General features: G+C 42.5%; 1 protein-coding gene across 1 annotated transcript in view; it reads left to right on the top strand.

Annotated features, from left to right (window-relative positions):
- The window catches only part of INO80D (INO80 complex subunit D), a gene marked incomplete at its 3' end in the record, with an annotated part of 97,640 nt that overhangs the window by 38,182 nt on the left and 35,703 nt on the right, over positions 1-23,755 (top strand). Inside the window, 8 exon segments of the mRNA XM_080932896.1 lie at positions 4,745-4,854; positions 7,548-7,681; positions 13,346-13,563; positions 14,279-14,436; positions 16,501-17,660; positions 17,664-17,689; positions 17,691-17,837; positions 17,839-17,920. Coding sequence (XP_080789022.1) covers positions 4,745-4,854; positions 7,548-7,681; positions 13,346-13,563; positions 14,279-14,436; positions 16,501-17,660; positions 17,664-17,689; positions 17,691-17,837; positions 17,839-17,920 — 2,035 coding nt within the window.

The following is a 23,755-nucleotide window of genomic DNA, read 5'->3' as shown; positions in this document are numbered from 1 at the left end:
TTCTATTAATTCACTTATGCTATACTCTGTCTGACATGTGGCTAGTTACCTCTCTTCAGTTTCATACATTCGACTTCCTTAAGTCCAGGTCTACAGTCTTCTGTGCCTGACTCTATCCCAGAATCCCTCTCTGTGGGACGTCCCACTTTCTAGTCCTGCCTCAGCTTATTGGTCATCAGATTTTTATTGACAGGTGATGTTTCTACACAGTACACAAGAGATCGTATAATGTAATTCCAGCACTGTGTGTGTTGAGACCAGAAGGTTGTGAACTCAAGCACAGACAGCTGGTTAAAACCACATCATAAACAAACCCCACACAGAACAAAAAGATCTATATCTAGTTTTTCTTCTTAGAAATATATCATGGCCATTCTCCTAAATTCATTTAAAAATACAGTTTAATAGCATTTGTATAATGTGTAAAAAAATCTGAATATTAGAAATCACTTTTATGCTGTTTTGGTGAAGAAAATTTTACAATAATTAAGTTATATATTGTTTTAAAATTTTTGTATTTATAACCAAAAATGTTAATTTAATTTTCTAGTCTCATTTATACAGGATTTTAAAATACATATATTTATAATAGTTATAACTACCTTTTTGTTTAACTTGAAGTACACATTTAAAGCATTAAATAAAGTTAAAATTTTCTCAACATCTCACTTTAAGGAAATGTCTTTCCCTTTCTTTTGTCATGAAACAGTTTTGTCATTTTGACTTGGCTGTCTTAGGACTTGTATACAGCCTAGGCTGGCTTTGAACTTGCAGTAGTGCCATCTTGGCTTCCAAGTACTAGAGTGACAAGCACATGTCCCTGCTGCCAGCTGAGGAACTGCTTTTCAAATTTAGAATATCTAGCTTTTAGTTTATTTTTAGTTTTTATAATTTTAGGTGATAACTTGAAGTCTCTCTCTCCATATATATATGAAAATGTAAGTTTATATACAAAAATGTGTTGTGATTAGACTATTGAATATTGAAAAATATTATTTTATATCTCTTAATTTTTCAATTTTAGTCATGAGTTATGTGACTAAGTTTCCCGATCCACACAGTAACTTTTGTGAAAACAGAAGCAGTATGATCTGAGATCTGCCGTTGACGAACAGTTGAACAGAATTTTACATGTGGAGGCCTGTTCTCTGTTCAACAGTTTACTCAGCTCAGCAGTTGTTCCCTAGTGCTTTATAAGTGTGTCCACTGTACCATATCAGTAGAAATTATATCTGCAGCACAGTTATGTACGTCGGCTTTGGATGCTATTCCTCAGTTCTAATACATGATAATGATCTTATCAAAGATGTAAGGGTCTCTACAATGACTTTGAGGCAATCGGTACTGTAACAAACTTATTTTTTTCCCTTCCGGGTAGTTCTATGGGCTTTAACCCAGGTATCACAGTGCACTGGGAGTCATCCCTTCAGCTTTTCCTCTGACTCATAAGTAGTTTTCAGAATATCTTTCAAAACAACTTTAATGTTTTTTTGTTTTTAAATTAATGATGTGTTACCAAATATCAAGTTGGACTGCTGTTAGTGGTTGAATATTTGACCAGGAAGTGTGAGGTTCGAAGTTCAAGTCCCGCCCGGTACTGGTGAACAAAACAAACAAACCAGATGGTTCATTACAGCCTTCACACGGACTTAATGAATGTCATTTGTCATTAATCACATCCCCATGATTAATGACACGTTAGTAATTCTCTTTGTTTTATTAGTGCTATTTGGATAATATTGTACCATAGTTATTGTAACTTATCCATAGAAATAATGCAATTCTGACCTTGGATCTGTGAGACAGATTGGTAAACTGAGAGGGTGAGGGAGAGTAGTAGATGTAAATTTGTAATCCCGGAATTTAGGAAGTAGACTCAGGAATTCAGTCATTCTTAGTTACATAGGGAGCTTACTTAAAGCCCGCCTGAGTTACATGAGACTGTTTTGTTTGGTTGTTTGTTTTAATAAAAGAATGCAAAGAAAGAAATGAGGAAATAGTGTATATTGAGCTTGGGTAGACAGCTCAGTAGATTATTAAAGTGTTCAGTGAAGTTATTTGTTTTATATTAAGTACCATGTGGTATAAAAATCTAGACCAAGCAATTTGGGGTATGGCTGCTAATATAATACAGCTTTCCTTATGAAAATGTACATTTTGTAGGCTAACATTAATAGTATAAACATCTTTTCTAGGGATAGTGGAAAATATATTGTCAGCGTGAGCTGAAGTTGTTGGTCAATCGTTGAAGGTTTATCTATAGGTTCTTGGTGTTTAGCATCAATCCCAGCATCAACAAAAAAAGAAAAGAAATTTAATATTTTGCTTTTTTTGTTTGTTTTGAGACAGGGTCTCACCATGTAGCTTTGGCTGGCCAGGAATTCTTTATGTAGACCAGGCTGGCCTCAAGCTTAAGGACCAGCAAGATGGCTCAGTAGCTAAAGTAATCTCCTGCTTCTACCTTCTGAGTGCTGGGATAAAGGTCCATGCCACCCTTCTCAGCAAGATATTAGATATTCCAGTCATTCACTTTTCTACCCTTGTACAGTCTACTTTTAAATTTGTGCTTGAGTGTGTGTGTGTGGCGGGGCGCAAATTTCAGGTGTGAGTTCTTTTCTTTTACCATGTGTATTTTGGAGATCAAACTCAGACTCTAGATTTGGGGCAAGCACTTTTATCTATTGAGTCATCTTGCTGGTCCTTAGAAGTCCTTGTTTTTGAGTCTCATAGCTACAGCTGGCCATGAGCCCCTGCTCCTCCTGCTTCCAGCACTTTCCTAGTTCTACTTCTGTAGACTTGCCTCCCAGTGCCTGTGTTATGTAGTGCTTGTGACTGACCTAGAGCCTAATGCAGGTGTAGCTTACAGATGAGATAGAAATTTGAATGTTTATATAACAAGTGATCTAAGTTAGGATAGTATTTAAATAATGAAGCATGGAATTGCAAAAAATTAGCAAGCCTTATAAGTATTTCAAAGTGAGTTCATTTTGAAGAATATATGAGGAATGTATGAAGACTGTATGAAGCTTAAACCATTTCAGAATATTTACATCCCCTTTCCCATATGACACTCAGGTGTTTGTAAAAGTAACTTTTATTTACCTAACGTAATTGTCATCTTTAAGGCTTACTGCCTCAGTCTACTAAGCTTGACCTAGTCCTGGAAGCTGCTAGTCTCTGTACAATATAATCTAGGCCTAGAATGTTTTTAGACTATGAGACTGCTGAATAAACTTACACTTTCCAGTTCTCTTTGAACTCTGGCTAGGTGGTTCAACTCAGTTGGCTGGCTCAAAACTCTTCTCTAAGCTGACTGGTTCAAACTGACTTCTCTCAGCTTCTGACTGACTGCTTGGCCTCATACTAACTTTGGCAATGTCTTCTAAACTGGCTCCTAATCATTCTCTGGCTTGTTGTGTCTTCACCTGTGTCTAGCTTGTTCCCTCTTCATCCTGTCTCTACAACTGTCCCAGTAAAACTACGCTCTCTCTTTTTCCTTCTCTCTGTTCTGCTCTCTGTTAAGTGGCATCTCTTTTCGCTCTGCTCTCTTGAGAGTTGGGCAGATCCTATTCTGTCAAATCTTTTTCTGATTCTTCACTTTGTCTGCCACTCAATTAGACATTACTTTCAAATATAAATGCTTCCTTCTATAAACTAACTTTACTTTCATTGTTTGGGATTAAAGGTATGTATTGAGGGTGTGTTTGTATTTCAGCCAGAGGGATTAAAGGTTCCAGCTAAAGGTGTATCTGTATTCTAGCCATGTTGCTAGATTAAAATCCCTGTACAGTGTCTTTGTAGACTTACTGTTTATTAGCACTAGGTGACGAAATGGTCCTGATGATTAGAGTAGAGACTGAGAACCAACTCAGCTGACTACCGTGCACCCTCTTGTTCCCACGAATGGTAAAGTTGTGTCGGTCTCTGCTTGGGCAGCCCTGCAGCTAAAGGTGGTTACTGTCTGCTTTGTGAGGAAGCAGGGGAGGCTTAGGAGAATCTGTGTAAGTTGTCACATAGTGAACAGGTCTGTCTGCTTCATTGGCTTCATCGACCCACACGCTGCACATAGTGGTTTATGCTTGCGATCCCATCACTGGGGAGTTTGAAGCAGGATTGCTGTGAACTTGAGACTAGACGGTGTTGGATAGTGCTTTCTAGGTTAGCCTGAGCTACATAAAGAGACCCTGTCCCCCAAAGTCAAAATAACAAAAGCCAAAACAAAGCCAAACACCAAGATAGACGGTCTAATCCCAGCACTCAGGAGGTAAGGGCAGGAAGCTAAGTGTATGCTACAGAGGAGGACCGTGTCTCAGAAAACAAGAGAAAAACAAATGACTGGCTAGGTGTGTTTGAAAACTACTGTAATATAGCTGCTTGCCTTGAATGCTAGTTGGTCAGGAAAGTAACACATTTGACAATTGTAATACATGCTGACTTTACTGCATACTTGTGTTTTAATAGCTGTATATAGTAAAGATAGAATGTGCATGTTCAAGAAAGTTTATCCCGGGGGCCATGGACATGGGCAGTGGATGATGGCACTTGCCATCCAACCCAGTGACCTGTGTTTGGTCTCCAGAACCTACATGGAAGAGGAGATGGTCTCTGACTTCCACAGGCTTGCTGTGGCTCATGTTCATGGATGCACACACATATAAATAATGATAGTGAAGCTGACATTTAAAACAAATTACCCTGAATTGTTAGAGCATTTGAAATGAATTTTATATTTCTCTGTCTTTAGCCTCAGCCAGACCAAGGTGAAGGAGATGGAGCCGGCAGCGTGCAGTGGAACCGTGAGGGGTGAGCAGTGCACAAACCAGGCCCTTCCCTTCACCAGACACTGCTTCCAGCGTATCCTTTTCACTGCCGTCACAGCCACGGAAGGCACTAAGCCCTTGGAGGCTGTGTGCTGGTTTTATTTTCTTTTGTTTGGTTTGGGTTGGTTTTTTCGAGACAGAATATTTCACTGTGTAGCCCTAGCTGTCTTGGAACTCCATCGTAGACCAAGCTGGGGTAGAGCTCATAGAAATTCACCTATTTCTGTTTTGCACCACTTCTGCCAGGCTGTGTACTTTAACCCCAGTGGTACGGAGTGGAACAGAGTCTTCTGAGTGCTAGGCAAATGCTCTCCCACAGTACATCATTGTAAAATCAAGTGGGCTCTCCCTGCCTAGCTCTTTTTGAAGTAGAACTTTACTATATAGTCGAAGTTGGTCTCAAACCCATGTTTCTCCTGCCTCAGTGTCCTCACTGATTCCAGGTGTACATCACCACCATGTCTGGCCAAAAAAACTTGTAAAATAAAAGCTATTCCATGTTCAGAATAATTTTTACATAATTTAAAACATATAGTTCTGAATAAGTTCCTGATTATGTCATTGTATATTTTATTTTCATCACACTGAGTTTGGAAAGGATAGACTCATGTGCACATCATCTTGTGCTCTGTTGCTGTTCACAAAGGGAGAAGGGACAGGCATCAAATTCTAGTTGAGGATCTGTGCCAGAGTGAGAGGTTGGACTTGTACGCAGAGCAGCAAAGCAGGTGCTGGTAACGGCCGACCTGGGACTGCTTCTCACTAAGGTGCTTCCAGCTTGTAACTGTGGAGATCACTGATGGGAAAACGGCACTTTTGTTGTTTTTGAGGCAGGGTTTCTCTGTAGCCCTGGCTGTCCTGAAATTCTCTTTATAGACACAGCTGGCCTTAAACTGTGGCTCCACCTGCCTCTGCCTCCTAAGTGCTGGGATTAAGGGCTGGCGCCACCAGACCCGGCACTTGGTTTTTATTTATTTATTTTTGAGGCAGGTTTTAGCAGTCCCAGCTGTGCTTTACCTCACTGTGTAACGCTGGTCTTTCTTCTCACCTTTGTGTGTGCTCTGCAAATGGCACCGGGCTCTGCAGGCATGCAAAGAAAGCTTCTTTACCCACTAAGCCACCTCACTGGGTCACTTCTCTCATTTTTATTAAATATTTAAAACTGAGTAGCACCGACAATGCTTATCTTTGTTTTCATCAGACAGGATCTTGCTATATGGGTTGCCCATACATAAACCCATGGCAGTCATTCCTCACTCCTGTGTCCTGAGCCTAGAAGTTTATATCATTACGCCCAGTTGGAATAGTTTATATTAGCAGCCCCTCTGCTTTACAATCTTCGTCTTGTATTTATTTATTTGAGACATAGTAAAATAGGTTATAACCCTACTATGTCACTATGTAATCCTAGCTGCCTGAAACGCAATTTACCCTCTCAAATATTAAGATTACAAGTGTGTAATAGTGTTTCAGAATGAATGTGTTTCTCTTTCCTTTTTAGAAACGGTCTTCTCATGTCTCCCAGGTTGGCGCCACACTCTGAGGCTCAGTGAGCTCCAGATCCTCTCACACCCGACTCCTCCCATACCCGACTCCTCCCACACCTGGCCCCTCCCGTGCCCGACTCCTCCCACACCTGGCTCCTCCCATACCCGACTCCTCCCACACCTGGCTCCTCCCATACCCGGCTCCTCCCACACCTGGCTCCTACACTTTCATTTTCGTCCTTTCTGTCCTTTACATTAAGCCTTCCCAGGCTCTTCTATAACCGTTTATATATAACAAGTATAAACCAAAAAGGGAAACCCAAATGTACATTTTAAATAGAAAGTAAATCTTTTTTGTGTATGTTGCACTGAAACTGAATGGAAGGTCTCACATATTCTGCTTACACGATTGCTGACAAGCCCTGCCCCCAGCCCAGAAGTCAAACATGGAACAGTTCAGTGGCTAAGAAGGCGAACCTTTCTTTGTCTTTTTTTTCTGAAGGGTGGGAGGGTTGATCTTTTGAGGTGGTCTTCTCTATAGTCATGAGTATAAGGCTAGCTTAGGCTACACAGCAAGACCCTGTCTAACAACAAAACAGAAGACCCTAGACATTTCATTTTTAAATTGGGCTTTCAAATTAATTTTCTTTATTAATTTCTGAGTTTTATTTTGATTCAGTAAATGTGAATGAAAAATTCAACCTTGGAGAGGTGGGTATTTTTATTTAAATTTTCATTCTCCTTAGTGAGAATCCTGAGAGAAAGTTTTCTTTTTAAATGCTGATTTTAGGAGCTGAAGAAGTAGCTCCTCATTTAGGAGCACTTAATCCTTGCTCTTCAGAAGGACTCGATTGATTTCCATTCCCAGAATGCACATGGTAGCTTAAAACCATCCATTCCAGTGTGGATGACACTTGGTGTGCATATGAACATCCAGGCAAAACACTCACACATAGATAAAATAAAATCAGGTGCTGATTTTAGAACAGTCTTTTTAGCAGGGATTTCTGGAAGGTGTGAATAAGAAAATGATATTGTTTATTAACATACAGAAATTGTTTCAGAATGACCATAAAGGAGTTGCCTGAGAGCCTGTTAGCTAAATAGACTCCTTCAGAATTTTCTCCTGTTGAGTTGGACAGTGCGGTTTTTGCTTCTAAAATACAAGGAGAGTAACATTTTATTCAGACACCAAAGGGTTAAGTGACTTGAGTATTTTCTTCCTGACTCCAAACCCCAGACATCCTCCTGAACCGATCTCAGCAGCTGTTCTCCAGCTGCACTGCCAGGTTTGCAGACGGACAGCAGTGCTCTGTGCCAGTGTTTGACATCACACACCAGACACCCCTGTGTGAAGAACATGCCAAAAAGATGGTAAGTGTAGTGATTACGCCCTGCCATTGGGGCTTTCAAACTGCTGATGGCTATTTCTAATAGGAAATAATGAAGTTCTGTATAAACCGTGCTTTTAGTACTGAAAACACTGTGCTGTGTTGCCTTTGACTAAAAAGTTTCAAAATGTTGTGTTGACCCCTTGAATTTGAGGCCCTTTTCATAACAAAGCCAAACCCTGAGTGTTTCAAAGAGTACTTAGTACAGTTTGAATATTCCTAATCCAAACACCCCAAATCTGTGTAGTTCTAAGATGGCATGACACTCAAAAAGTACACATTTTGGAGCCTTCCAGATGCTGGTTTTTAGATCTCTGGGGTAAGGATTTTCATATGTAAATTATATGCAACTATTCAAAAACCTCAAAATGCTGCTGGTCCCTGAGTGTTTCAGATGAGAAAAACCAAAGCTGTTATTACTTAGATAAGATGCTCTTTATGTCTCACTCATAAACACATAGAGCTGTGTGGTTGCATCTTTTTAGACACAGCAGGCTTCTCCTTCAGCTTTTTTTTATATGCAGTTCTGGGAATATCTGGATATTTAGTAAAGTTTAGGCAAAATACCAAGACTTTCTAGAATTTTGTTGAACTTTATTATTGCTTTTGTTAATGTTGGTATCGTGAACCCTAATTAATTTAGAATAATTTGGAGGACACATTTGAATTACATAATTTTTAAAAATGGGTTTGATTTGAGCTGAAGTTATAGTTTTGCAGTAGAGTACTTGCCTGTCATGAATGAGATTTTGGGTTTGATGCCAGTGTGGAAAACACACCCCTCAGACTTGAGCTATATTTTCACTTACCAAGCAGTTGTTACAAGATGACTTCTGGACCACAAGGCCAAGGTGTTCTCTGAGCTTGGTGCAGTTTGAGATTCGTTGATATCATGGACCAGGCCACTGGTCTGCATCTCTGGCTTTGCTATTATCAGTTAAGGGTACAGTTAGGCAGAGCGGCTGCCTTTCTAGTCTGTTCCCTTGTTAGCACACTGGCCTTACCAAGATCTTCTTTTTGGTTAGTTCATTTTTAGGATAATGTTTTGAAAAAATTAAATACTATCTTAGGGTTTTACTGCTGTAAACAGACACTATGACTAAGGTAACTCTTATTAAAACAACATTTAATTGGGGCTGATTTACAGGTTCAGAGATTCAGTCCATTATCACCAAGGAGGGAACGTGGCAGCATCCAGGCAGGCATGGTGCAGAATGAGCTGAGAGTTCTACATCTTCATCTGAAGGCTGCTAGTAGAATACTGGCTTCCAGGCAGCTAGGACTAGGGTCTTAAAGCCCACACCCACAGTGACACACCTACTCCAACAAGGCCACATCTCCCAACAGTGCCACTCTCTGAGCCAAGCATATATAAATCATGACAAATACTAAATTTCATATAGAAATGTTGGTTTATTTTCCTTCTAGTTTTTCAAGACTAAGGTTTCTTTGTAGCCCTGGCTGTCCTAGAACTCGATCTGTAGATTAGGCTGGCCTTGAACTCACAGAGATCCTTCTGCCTCCCATGTACTTAATTTCCTATTAAATTAAGATACATTTAAAATGATGACATTTCTTGTAGTTTATTCAGGCTTTATATGAATGAGAATGATATTCTGGGGTTTGTTGTTTTTGTTTTTAGGCAGGGTTTCACTCTAGCTCAAGCTGGCCTGGAACTCAAAAGTTATGTGCCTTAACTATCCCTGTCTATTAAATTATAGGAGTGAGAGCCATCACACCCAGCTTCATGCATGGTTGTATGTATGTATACCTGTTCCCTGGGTGTGTGTTCTTGCCTGTGTAGGTGCCAGATTTATGTTGGATATCTTTCTCAGTTCTTCTCACCCTTGTTATTTGAGACAGCTTCTCTTGCTGAACCTAGGCCCACTAATTGACTTTACTGGCTGCTCAACCAACTCTGAGAGATGTGCACGTCTCCACCTCCCCAGTGCTGGGGACATAGAAGCCTGGTGCTGAGCCTAGCTCGGTCTGTGGATGCTTGTAGTCTGAGGCTTGGGCAGTACCAGCTGGGTCTTGCCCTAGGCCTCTGTGTGTTTGAACCCTTGTGTAGACCTTGATTGATGACTCCCCAGATATTGTAGATGAGGGCGCAGCAGCTTTTAGAGCAGTGGAGGACTCAGCTCTATGCTGCTGCCATTCTGCCATCCACATTCACACAACTAGGATCTGTTTTAGTGACTTCAAAGGAATGAATGTGGCCCTTTTTTTTTTTCCTGCTGGTAGTGGAGGTTTGAAGCAGGTCTTCTGTACCCCGGGCTAGCTTTGATCTTGTTATCCAGCTGAGGCTAACAGTGAACTCAGATCTATCCTTCACCTGGTAGGATGACAGGCACACACCACCACACACCACCACACACAATCACACCACCACACATCACGCCATCACACACCACCACACACAATCACACCACCACACACCACACCATCACATACCATCACACACCACACCATCACACACCACTACACACCATCACACACCACACCATCACACACCATAACACACCACCACACACCACCACATACCACCACACATAATCACAAACCATCACACACCACCACACACCACACACCATCACACTATCACACACCATCACATACCACCACACACTATCACACACCACCACACATCACACACCACCACACACCACCACATACTACCACACACCATCACACATCACCACACACCATCACACACCATCACACACCACCACACACCACCACATACTACCACACACCATCACACATCACCACACACCATCACACACCATCACACACCACCACACACCACCACATACTACCACACACCATCACACACCATCACACACCACCACACACCACCACACACCATCACACACCACCACATACTACCACACACCATCACACATCACCACACACCATCACACACCACCACACACCATCACACACCATCACACACCACCACACACCATCACACACCATCACACACCACCACACACCATCACACACCATCACACACCACCACACACCACCACACACCATCACACACCACCACATACTACCACACACCATCACACACCATCACACACCACCACACACCATCACACACCATCACACACCACCACACACCATCACACACCATCACACACCATCACACACCACCACACACCACCACACACCATCACACACCACCACATACTACCACACACCATCACACACCATCACACACCACCACACACCATCACACACCATCACACACCACCACACACCATCACACACCACCACACACCATCACATACTACCACACACCACACCATCACACACCACCACACACCACACCATTACACCTGGGCATTCTGCCGTGTCCTCAGCACTGGTTTTAAAAAGTGAATCTGTAACTTCAGAGTCTGTACTTACCGCTTACATGAAGTTTTCTTTCAGAATTCGTGATCTTGTGCTTTCCTTGTCTTCCCTGATCTAACTTTGATCTAATGGATTAGTCTCCAGACACTGCTGTCTCTAGTCATCTTATCTATTTAGTTAAGCGCTGTCCCAGGGTTCATAGGATAAATAATGTTATCAACTTTTTAAACACTGTCTTATATGTCACCAGGGAGAAGGTTGTCTGTTGTGATATAATGGTTTTTCATGAATTGGATAAATTTTTGCCTTATAGCTATTAAAAGACTGTTTAGATACAGATTTTTTATTTTCTTCCTTCTAGTCTCATCTATATTATTTGTCATGCAAAAGGCGGGGTTTTTTTTTCTTCTGAAGCTATAACACAGCTTAATCTGCTTTGTTTCCCTCCGTTACTGGGTTGTTGCTTTGAGAACACAGCTTTCTTGAGTATTCACACCTGTCTCACTGCCGGCGGTTCCATACCCCGCTGCTCTTTGTACCTTCCTGGTGCACTTTGTGTGTGTGTGCATAAGTTGTACCAGCAGTGTGCATAACTGAACTCCAGCAGTGACAGCATGAGCTGTAACTATGTTTGATATGCATGTGTGATGCCACCTGTGACCTTATCGCGCTGACAGCACGTGTAGGTGTCAGTCACAAACGCTCTTCAGCTGCAGGCAGGGTATCAAATGAACATTTCGGGAATATGGTGTCTTAGAGCAGGAGCTGTCACAAGTTCTGCAGAGCGGCTTATCAACAGTGGAAACTTAGGTCACACACTTAGGGATGCAAGAACGCCAAGGACAGGATGGGCATCTCACAAATGTCTGTAGCCCCAGCTCCTAGAGACCCAGTACTCTCTGCTGACTTTGGCAAGGGTGTGCACCTGTGTATATGTGTACAAACATTCATACAGACATACACACAGATAGGTAAATAATGGAATACATCTTTTTTATTTTATCGAATGCCGAGGTGGCCTCTGAAGGGATTCCTATGTATCTCCTTGCACTTGACTCTTGAGATGGGAACCTTGACATCCACCCATTCATCCCCCTACATTGCTAGAAGGCTGGCTCATCTCTTAACACGCTTGCCATGTTTCTTCCTTCAAGTGACTCCTCTAGATGGAAGGAAAAAGAAAGAAAAGTCTCCTGCCTATTAAAGTTTGAAATCACTGTATCCAGAATCACGTATGCTCCTCCAGTTAACTTGTCAGCTTGTCCTGGTTTCTTCCGTTTCTTTTGGTCTAGGATGGTCCTCTCCCATATCCATTCCTGTCTTTAAAATCTGTTATTCATTTTCTGCCTGTTGTATTTAAGTGCCCTTTTCTTGATGTTTTTCTTCATGGTAAGAGTAAGTTCTTGGAGAACAAACTATCATAGAGTCTCATTTGTTTGTTGGCTTTGTTGGAGATCAAACCTAGGCTTCCACACACTAGGCAGTGTTCTGTTGGGGTGGGGAGAGGACGAGAAGAGGGGACGGGGAAAGGTTAATGTGAATTAAGTTAAAACTTTTGTCCATTTATTACATATAGTTTTAGGCATTATTTAAAGTATTAAGAGAAAAATTTTGATAGTTAATTTTTCCCAAATAATCTTAGGTTTTTAGGTAATTATTTATCTTTATTTTATGTGTATGAGTGTTTTCCTACATGTACATATATGGACTACATGAGTGCTTCATGCCTATGAAGGGTAGAAGAGGGTGTCAGTTCTCTTGGGACTGGAGTTAGGGACAGGTGTGAGCTGCCATGTGGGTGCTGGGAATGGGAACCTGGTCTTCTGGAAGAACAGCCTGTTCAGTCTTAATCACTGAGACTTATTATCTGCAGCCCTAGATAATTTTATTTTGACTGATACGCAGAAGTTATCATTAGAATAATGTGTTGTTTCCATATTATACAATATTTAAATTGGGTAAAACATACCTTTCAAATACTTAACTTTTTTTTTTTTTTTGAGTCAGGGTCTTGTGTAGCTCAGGTTGACCTTCCATGTTGCCCCCTTCTGGTGCATGCCTAGATCACTGGCGCGCACCACCCCTGGTTTTATGTGGTACTGGGGGTGCAGCTCACAGCCCTGCAGGCAGTGTACCTACAGCCCCAGCTCCCCATGTCTTTGTAGTAAAAACTTTAAGCTGGTCTTGAAATACATAGAGAATTGCCATCTGCCAGTCACCTTGCTGTGCACTAACACACCAGGAGTGAGGGGTAGAGCAGGTTTTAAATACTGTATTTACTTCAAAGGACAATTTCCTGAGAGGAGATACCTCCCGTAAAGTTCAGCACCAGCAACAGAGGAAGCCTAGGAAAAAATCGAAGCCCCCTGCACTTACCAAAAAACACAAGAAGAAAAGACGGCGTGGACCTCGTCGACCCCAGAAACCCATCCCCCCTGCAGTGCCCCAAGGGAACCTCAGCATGCCCACCAGCGTCTCACTGCCAGTGGAGGCCTCGCAGATCCGGTTAGTGCTGGCCATGGTTTGCTTTTCCTTTGCATGGTCTGGTCTCGGGACATCCGCCCTCCTTCAATGGTGCTACTAACATACCCAGCTCTTGAGCATCTCAGCTTAAAGCCCCTTGAACAGTAGTTATCTGACTAAGTTTGTGTTACATAGTTATCAATGTCAGCTTTTTATTATAGCAAAAAAGTAAATGCTGAAATTGATGATTTAATTTTATTCACTCAGGTTCTTCTGTTTTAACTAAAATTATACATGCTAAAATAGAAGTATTTAATTAGGAATATGAGTTTTTAAAATTTTGGCAGACTTAAACATTTTGATCAACTGAATATCAGTTCACTCTTGTCTATTTATTTTGTTGATCAGATTTGAAATTTTACTAAAACATTGATACACTAAGTGGGGATTCATTTTACTAATTTGAGGTGAAAGCATAATCTAGTAATGGCTGTCTTAATCATGAGTAAAGGCTGTAGAAATTCAGGTGTGTCTCTCTGCAACTTCCTGAACTCAGTGTCTGACTCTCTGGCCGTCACTTCCCAAGCATGGGGGTCACAGGCCTATTGCCACTACAACAGCCTGGGAAGAGCTGCCATCTCCTGGGTTTCTCTGAGTGCGTAGAGGGTCTGAGGAACTTGCGCTGAGGTGAACTCCTTGTGGGGTCCAGAGACTAGCTACTTTGTCTCCGCAGAGACTAGCTACTTTGTCTCCACAGAAGCCCTTCCACGCCAGAGCTGAGTGCTGACGAGTTGCCGGATGACATTGCCAACGAGATCACTGACATTCCGCACGACTTGGAATTGAACCAGGAAGACTTTGCAGATGTCCTGCCGAGGCTGCCGGATGATTTACAAGACTTTGATTTTTTTGAAGGTATGGTCAGTGTTTTACTTAAGGGACTGATTTAGATATGGCTCATAAGAGAAATGAGTTTTATTTTATTTTGGGGTTTTAAAGACAGGCCCTTTCCACATTATTCAGGCTAATCTTGAACTCACAATTCTCCCGTCTCAGCTCTGGCGTACTAGGTATTATGCCCAGGTATCACAGAATCCATCCTAGAAATAATAGTAATAAAATTATTATTGCTGTAATGACATTTGTGTAATTGTGTTTAAGCATGCGTGAATGTGGAGGATAGGGGACAGTTCTCTCCTCCCATCCTTACGTGGGCTCCAGGGTTACATTCAGACTGTTAGGCCTGTCTGCATGTGCCTTTACCCACTGGCCCATCTTGCTGGCCATTTTATCATTATTATTATTAATAATAAAATAGCCTTTTGCAGCATATCTGAAATGTTTCCCCTGACATAACATTCCTGTCACTATAAATAAAAGAAACACATCCCTCAAGGTGTTTTCTTTTCAGAAGCTGGGCAGTACCAAATTTAGTTAATCATACTAGGTACTTAGTGTATTAATACTTTAATAGCTATTGAATTTTGTTCCATTAAAATGAGTAATTTTCCTTAATGTTTTGGCAGTGCTATTCAATATATCTTTTATTTGTAAAGAAAAGTTTTATTAGAGTTTTTTCCCAGTTTGACCTGTCTTTGGAGCCTGGCATAGTGATACAAGTCTGTAACCCAGCAAGTGCTGGAATTAAAGGTGCTCCCACCAGGCCTGGCCAAGGAGGATGCTACAGAGTCAGCCAAGTCGTAAGGTAGCTCAGGGAACTAGAGAGATGGTTAAGATCACTTGCCTCTGTTGTCTAGGACCCTTTTGGGTGTCCTTGTCAGGTTGTTCACTCCAGCTCTCAGGGATCTGACACCCTCTTCTGGACGCCACAGGTATTGCACTTACTTGTCAACATGAATACATAGATCATAGACACATAATTAGAGTAAATCTTAGAAAAGAAGAAGAAAGTTACCTTATGAAAGAAACTGAGCATTTACCATTACTGTTGGTTCTCCTCATCAGTTGGAAGAATCTAGGTGCAGACAAAGTAATATATACCTGTCTTGTTCTATACAGCCTTCGTTTTTAACGTCAATGATACTGTTGTCATATTAGGTGAAAATTTTGTATAATCAGATAAACATTGAGTTTTTAATTGGCATTCTTTTAGACTTTCTAAGAAATAAGCTCTGAGGGCTGTCGAGACTGCTCAGTTGAGTGTTCAAACTCTCCCAGAGTACCCAGGTTCAGTTCCCTGCACCCATATTGCTAACTTACTTCTCTTTGCACTTCCAGCCCCAAGATCCAACACCTTGGCTTCCATAGGCACTTACACACATGTGGTCACACAGACACAAACCTAATCATAAACAAAAGAACTTAACAGAGCCAGGCATGGTGGCTCACGCCTTTAATCTCATCACTTGGTTGGCAGAGACAGGCAGATCTCTGTGAGTTTGAGGCCAGCCAAGGTTACATAGTAAAAAATAAACAAACAAAACAAGATATTTCACATGATAGATTTCTAGACATAAAGAAACAAGGGGGTTATTAAAATCCCAGGAGAGCTGATAGATCAGTATTTCATTGTCCTGCAGATCAATAGTGTATTCTTTTTTTTCTAACCCCATCTCAAGAAATGTTTCTTTTCACAAAGGTTTTTTTTTTTGGGGGGGGGGCAGTGACAGAGTGTCCCTATGGAGCTCTAACTGGCCTGGAACTCCATCTGTAGACCAGGCTGGCCTGGAACTCCATCTGTAGACCAGGCTGGCCTGGAACTCCATCTGTAGACCAGGCTGGCCTGGAACTCCATCTGTAGACCAGGCTGGCCTGGAACTCCATCTGTAGACCAGGCTGGCCTGGAACTCAGATCCATCTTCTCTGGTCTCCTGCGTATTGGGATTACAGGTGTGCACCACCGAGCCTGGCAAGAAGGACCCTTGTGGTAGGGCAGTGGAGAAAATATTCAGCTGTGTAACTTTTGTTGTCCAAGTCAGCTGCGAGCTCTACTGATTCTCATGGCTTTGGTTGATGCAGGAAAGAATGGAGACCTCCTCCCGACCACTGAGGAAGCTGAAGAGCTAGAGCGGGCCTTGCAAGCTGTGACTTCCCTCGAGTGCCTGAGTACAATTGGGGTTCTTTCCCAGTCAGACGGTGTGCCAGTTCAGGGGTTGTCAGACAGAGGGATGGGGGTATTCTCCACGGGTACGGATGCTTCGGGAATCCAGTCCTTGAGTCGAGAAGTGAACACGGACCTCGGGGAGCTGCTGAATGGCCGGATGGAGCACGACAGCTTTTCCGGTCTGGAGCTGGACGAGAGCCTGCTCCACTCTGCTGCTCTGTCCAACCCACCCACACCCCTGGCAGGGCAGATCCAGGGGCAGTTCTCTGCCCCAGCCAGCGTTGGCCTTACTTCTGCCACTCTGCTCAGCCAGAGTGCACTTGGGGAGAGAGCCTTCCCAGGACAGTTTCATGGACTTCGTGATGGCAGCCATGCCTCCCAGAGGCCACACCCTGCCCAGCTGCTGAGCAAGGCAGACGACCTTATCACCTCACGACAGCAATACAGCAGTGATCATTCACACTCCTCACCCCATGGAAGCCATTATGATAGCGAGCACGTGCCGTCACCCTACAGTGACCATATCACCTCTCCCCACACATCTTACTCCGGTGATAATATGGCAGCTACCTTTTCGGCAGAGATGCCCATCATGGCGCAGCACTTGCTCCCCACCCAGCTTGAGGTGCCACTTGGAGGAGTGGTCAACCCCAGAACTCACTGGGGGAATCTCCCCGTCAACCTTGGCGATCCCTCTGCATTTAGCAACCTCCTTGGCGCGGATGGACACCTTCTTTCCACTTCCCTCTCCACGCCACCCACCACGTCCAACTCAGAGACCACACAGCCTGCCTTCGCCACCGTTACCCCAAGCAGTTCCAGTGTGCTTCCGGGGTTACCGCAGACCAGCTTCAGTGGCATGGGGCCTTCTGCTGAACTAATGGCCTCCACCTCTCCCAAGCAGCAACTCCCACAGTTCAGTGCAGCCTTCGGCCACCAGCTGAGTTCTCACAGTGGCATTCCCAAGGACCTGCAGCCCAGCCACAGCTCCATAGCCCCTCCTACAGGCTTCACAGTAACAGGTGCCACGGCTACAAGTACCAACAATGCATCTCCCCCCTTCCCCAGCCCTGACTGAGCAAGTCTGTGTGCTTGCAGGCTAGTGGAACCCGGTGTTTTCTATCTTTGTTTCCTCTTTTGCACCCCTCTCCCCCTTTCCTACAGAAGATTTAACAATGACAGCGGGGATTAGAGGGACGCCCCCTTCCCGGTTCAACAGGCGGCCGTGCAGTGGACCTTGCGTCAGTGTTCGCGTGCTCCTTAGCACTGGTGCTCATTCCCTCCTGGCGGGTCACTCGCCTGGCAGGCTTTTTGGTGGCTCAGCACAGTGACTGGGTAGGATTGATTATTTTATTTTTTATTTTTATTATTGTTTTTTTTTTTTTTTTAATTTCAGCAAGTCCTAGAAGTGGAAGATACCTCAGATTACCAGTGCCCTTTACTGTCTCCTAGTGTTGAGATAATGCTTCCCATTCTCTAGCCAGGTTTTCCGTAGGTTGTTCTGGGTGTTCCATTGAGATCCTGTGTAGTAGGTGGTGCGCGGACACAAATCAAAGCTCTGACCCAGCACCAACTGCCAAACCCCACAGGGAGCCTAGGATGCCATTCCTAATTATGATACGTTAGCTGGAAAGAACATGGTCTCTTAACTGCCTGTGCCTGCTTGTTCAGCCTGTGTGTGGTGTGCAGTGCAATAGCTGTCTCCTTGTGGCTTGTCTTTCCTCCCTCCCAGAATAAGCATAAGGCTCTTCCTCCTCCTTCCGTCTCCTACTTAGCAAGCTTTGTCCTTTTTCCCTACTGAGTTGCCTAAAGCATCCTGAACAGAGAGGGCTGATCTCAGTGACAGTCCTTGCTAAAACCAGTCTGTGAGGAAAGGAGCCCCAAAAGGCTGAGCTCACATCAGTAAGAGGGAGTGTCTGACCCCGACCTCTCTTCCTCCATGAGCATTTGTTTCAGGATCCCCCCACTCATGGAACGCATTTGTAGGTAGTAATGGAAGAAGATGTTTTGGTGTGCAAAAGCAGGCTAAACCGGATGGATTTGAAAGATGACGTCTCCGCCTGTGTGGTCCATCACTGGCTCCTAGTTTTTACATGTTTCCACTTGTGACTCTTTGGTGAGATTTGTGAACTGTGGAGGACACGTGTAGAACCCATGTACTAGTTGTAAAGTGATGTGTAATATTGGAAGGACATACATTTGAATGGTTCTTTCAAAGCAGAATTTGGAAATTAGACACAATTTGACTCACCTTAGGTACTTTTAAAATAATTTAAGTACTTAGGATGAAGTAAAGTTGGAAATTATTTTTTTAATGTACCAAGATTTTAGGTAAAAACCATACTGGGTAGTGCAGTAAGTTGGTGACTCTGAAGTGGTGTGGGGTTCCTCTGCCTTCCTCCCCTCCCAGAGCAGGTGGAGCTTCAGCTTCTGCTCCGCTTTGCTGGTGGTTCACTGTCCCTTCAGATGCCATTAGGTGTTTGTACCTGAGCTCAACCTCATTTACATATGTGTATTTTTAAAAGTGAGGCAGCATATCTCTAACTGATGTGGTCCAGTCATTGTTGTCAGATCAGGGACTGTCTGGTCCTAATTCCTTCCTGCGAGGTACAGGCTGGAACGAATTTTCCTACTTCTCACGAGTGCACCCTCTTGCCGTGCCCTTCGTCCTGTCCTGAAAAGGGATGCTGGTGATTAGCAGGCATTATGTAGACACTACCTGCCTGAGCGTTTGGAGGGATAGTGTCACATGACTGTGTGAAATCATGACATGACCTATTTTGTATTTACTGAAGTTGGGGAGGCAAAATATGTTTGTAATATATTTACTTTTTTCCTTAAATATCATGTTAGTTAATTGGAACATTTATTTTTAATAGCTTTGCCTTTTTTGCAGATTGAGAAATTCCTAAATTATAAATTATGTTACAAAGCAAAATTATATTTGGTATCACCATGAGCATCTCTTCAGAACTGTGAGAACAGCTTTTTGCTGTCTCACCTGTGAGCCTATGTCGGTAGCTTTTTATTTTAGTATTCTGTAATGTGCTGAGAGTGAGTGGTCACCTCACCTCAAAAGTGTTGTTTTGTTTGCTAGGCTGTTCTCATGTCCCACGAGAATCATCAGTAGGTAACTGCATTCCCAGAAAATGCATTGTCTCCAGTGTGCATCAGCTGAAGACTAGCAGGGTCACACTCTCCTTCTCCTTGTCGGCTCCTCTTCGCCAGGGAGAGGGAAGTCACGGGCACTCAGTTTAGACTGTTACTGGCCATCTGTCTCTTAGTAGCTGCTGGAAATTGTTTAGTTGTCAAAACCGAGTTTGCAGTAGGCTGCACCTTATATTGTTTGCAATTTTCTGTTTTATGTGCATTTAAAAGCCCTTCTTCGCTTTCAAGTAAGGAGGCATGAAGTGATCAGGAATGTTCCAGTTACAGCTTCACGCCAAAAATATTGAGTAAGCTCCCCTTTGTTTAGATGCCCATGATGGTTGCTGAAGGGAGGGCAGTCTTAGAAATACTGATAATGGATTGAATGATTAGCCGAAAGCACACTTTCCTTCTGATTCAGAATGAATATCCAAGCCTCTAATTTGCTTTTCTCTCGCTTTTTTGTAAGCTCACTGTTGGAGGAATATCTGTCTCTTAGCCCAGAGGTGTCTACTTTGTCACCCTTCTAGCTGTTAAAGCAATTCTAGTCTCCTAATAGTAGGTGGGTATTAATATGCAAAGAAAAATTCAGCATCTTTGATAATGCTTATATGAAAAGATAGCACTTATGTTATGGTAAGGCAATACTGGAATCAAAAACAAACCCTACACAGGTCCTAGTGAGATAGAAGTAGTTTTAGTGTAGTGTTCAGTACATGAGAGACAGTAACAAAGAAGGCTCACCTGTCTCTTCAGGTTTCTGGGACCATTTATAAAGGCCAGTCTGTTGTGTTACTGTGATTTAACTTGTGAAGTTGCTGCAGCTAATGACTGCACTATGCGTCCTGGGAATATGAGTCAGCAACTGTAACCTCTGGTACCTGACGAGAAGATGGGCTTTCTTTCCTTTAACTGTTAATGCTGTTTTAGTAAAAGTATTCAAGACATTGTTTTTTTTTTTCTTCTGTAAAAATGACTTATCAGTTTTCATACCTGGGTAGGTTTCACAGCTAGTGAACAGTTCGGGATAATAAGTAGCAGTTAGAGGTTGCCCACCAGTGATAGGCTACGTAGTGGGCAAACCTTGGAGTTATCGTGGTGTAGCTGAAAAGCAAAGGTTTTCTCTAGTGAGCCTACTGTGCGAGGGGTTCCTACATATGAATGACAGCAGTTCCCTTCGGGCAGGTAATGTGGTCTGATGCCCCTCTATAAGAAGGTTATGGTTTGATGAAAAGCAGATCATCAACGGAGATGGAGTTGGAAAGTGATTGTTTTATATTGCCAAATAACTATTTGTAAGATTAATTTTTTAAAGTAAAGCAGACTCTCATCTGAAGGTTAGGGATCATCCCCTGCTGCGAGTCACACTAAAACCCTTCCAAAGCTCCTTCTCAGTCTGTGCTCTTGGTCCTTTGTTTAGAAAGGGAGCCATGTTCATGCTAGATACAGGCATCCTGAGTATTTAGTTTCTTTTACATGAAAGAACAGTTTTCTGTTGGCTTGTTGCATGGCTTCTTATAAACAGGCATTAGAGTTGAGTCACACAGCGGTGAAACCCTCTGAGTGTTCCCTGAGCCTGGCCTGTGCTGTGCTCTCTCACCCTACACTGTGGTGGTGGGTGGTTGTGGGTGGGCCTCCTGCAGTGTCATCCTGCAGCAGTTGGAGCATGGTTGTGCATGGTTTTGATGTTGCAGAGTGGGAACGAGGATATTAACACTAAATTATTTAATAGGTTTGGAATTCATTACAACTTTAAAAGTATTTACTTTTTAGTCTCCTTTTTAGACTTAAAAAGATGAAATTCTATTCTTTATCTGACATATGTAGGGTAATCTAACAAAGTGCTTTGTTGAATGGTCAAGACAACTCTGCAATATAATGAGGAAATTTAGAAACATTTTTGAAAGAGAATTTAGTTGGAGTGAATGTTCTCTTGTATTTTTTTTTTTTTTCTTTACTGCTACCCACATTGTTCTTTGGATTCTTTGTATCAAAATTATCTCATGGGAGGTAGTCACTCATGAAAAGACATATTTTCCCCCTTTTAAATAAAGAAAAAAAAAAAAACTGATTTCTTCCCTGAAATTCAGTAAAAAAGAAAAATAATGACTTCTTTGTATTTTGGCTTCTTTAAGCTTTCCTATGTTATATTCATGTGGGAACCAAGATTACACTTTAATTAAAGTCGTATTTTAAATGAGATTCTTCAAAAATATTTATGCTGCATTCTCTGTGAAAAGCAGAGGCAGATATCTGTTGAGCGTTCCCACTGGCTGGTGAATGAAGAAGGGCATGCTGGGTATGAGTTCCACCTCTTATGACAGCCAGTGTTGTGGACGCTGTGATTGTGAGTAAATGTAGGAGCCTGTGGTTTTCACTCCGGTCTTTATTCTTGGCTAGCGTCCTCTCTACGCTGTGGTATGGAGCAAGTAAAAGAGGTGTGGCATTGCAGAGACTTGTCGTGACTATATTTATTCTGTGTTCCTGAGATCAGCAATGTTTTGAGTGGTTTAAAGAGCAGATCCAACATGATCTTTGTCTGACCTAAAGTTAGTCTGAAAAGCAGTCTTCTAAGACGAAAGCTGCTTGACTCTTGATGGCCAGTGGGGCAGCATGTTTTCTTCTCTCCCTCCCTCTGCCTTTTGCACGCTCATCCCCGGTGCTGCGGTGTGCATTCCACACTCCTCTTGGCCCAAGAGTTAGTATCTTCTTTTATTGGTTCTCATTATTCTTCTTACATGTTTATTTGTTTGCTTTTTAAGCTGGGGACCACTGACCTAAGCTCTATATGCACCCCAACTTCTCCATGGAAAACGTTTCAGCATGCAGGACGGAAGGCACCAATACAGCTCAAGGCCACACCGTCACTTTTCCTTGGGGACTTAGGCTGATTTGCCCCAAATTGACTCCAGCCTGTGTCATTGAGTACAGGCGGCTGCAATGGGTCAGGGCTAACCTGGAGCCCGACACCGGTGGGCTGGCAGTGTGTGCCTCTGCCCCAAAGTCAGTTCTCAGCGGTGATAGCTCTTCTTACTGTCTAGTGTTGAGTATGTCTCAGGGATTCCTTGCGGAAATTAGGGCCGTTTTTAATAAGAAAATAGTTTTAAAAGAAACTAAAGGTTTCCTCATTGATGAGAGCCCCAGAAAGAGAAAGTGTTTGGTCTCACAGCCGCGGTGTCTCGCCGAGGACTTCCTTTCTACTGCAGGTTCTCATCTCCGCTTCAGCATACAGAGTCCTTTCCCATCATGCACAGCTTTAAAACTTTTATTTAAAAACTTCCTTCCCCAATGAGCTTTCAGAATACTTATTGTAGATTTTAAGAGAAAAAGTATATTAATTTATGCTATTAACATCACCTCATAAATTATAAGTTTTATACTAAAGCTGTATTGAGTGTAATGAATTATGTTGCCTATGTGTTTTAATAGCTTAAAATTATATATGAGCTTCTTTTTATTTTTATTTTTATTTTTCGACAAAACAAACTAGTGACACACCTTTTTACACTGGATCTCTGCCGTGTCGAGGTGTATAGCTGTCCTTTGCTACCTTGCAGATATATAAAGAAAAGGATAACCTGGGCCTCAAAATGTAGAGCACCCTCAGATAGACCAGCTATTGTCATGCATAGAGCCGTTGAGAATCAAGTTCGTTAGCACGTGATCTGTGGTTTATACTTCAGATGGCTGGACACCTAGTTACAGGGTTAGTAGAAGCAAATAGACCAAGTAGAACTCCCACTACTGTAGCTGGAATTTGTAAACTTCAGTTTTTAAAACCTCTTTTATTTCCTATGGATTGATTCTTTAATTTACAGCTTTTTCTGTAAGTTGAGAAGTAAAATAGAGAAATTAATAAATCTAGATGTTCTCAGTGTCTCATTCAGGAATGTTTTACCCTCCTCACTAAGGAATTCCCACTGTGACTTAAAAGTAGAGGTAAATTACTTGTGTGCATGTATGTGTCTGTGTTTTTACACAAATGCAAAAATATACATTGGGGGCAAGTGTGAGAGATATGAA

This window comes from Micromys minutus, assembly GCF_963924665.1.
Source record: "Micromys minutus genome assembly, chromosome: 19".
Taxonomy (NCBI): domain Eukaryota; kingdom Metazoa; phylum Chordata; class Mammalia; order Rodentia; family Muridae; genus Micromys; species Micromys minutus.
The sequence above is the reverse complement of the archived record's forward strand: the minus strand, read 5'-3'. Positions and strand labels throughout refer to the sequence as shown.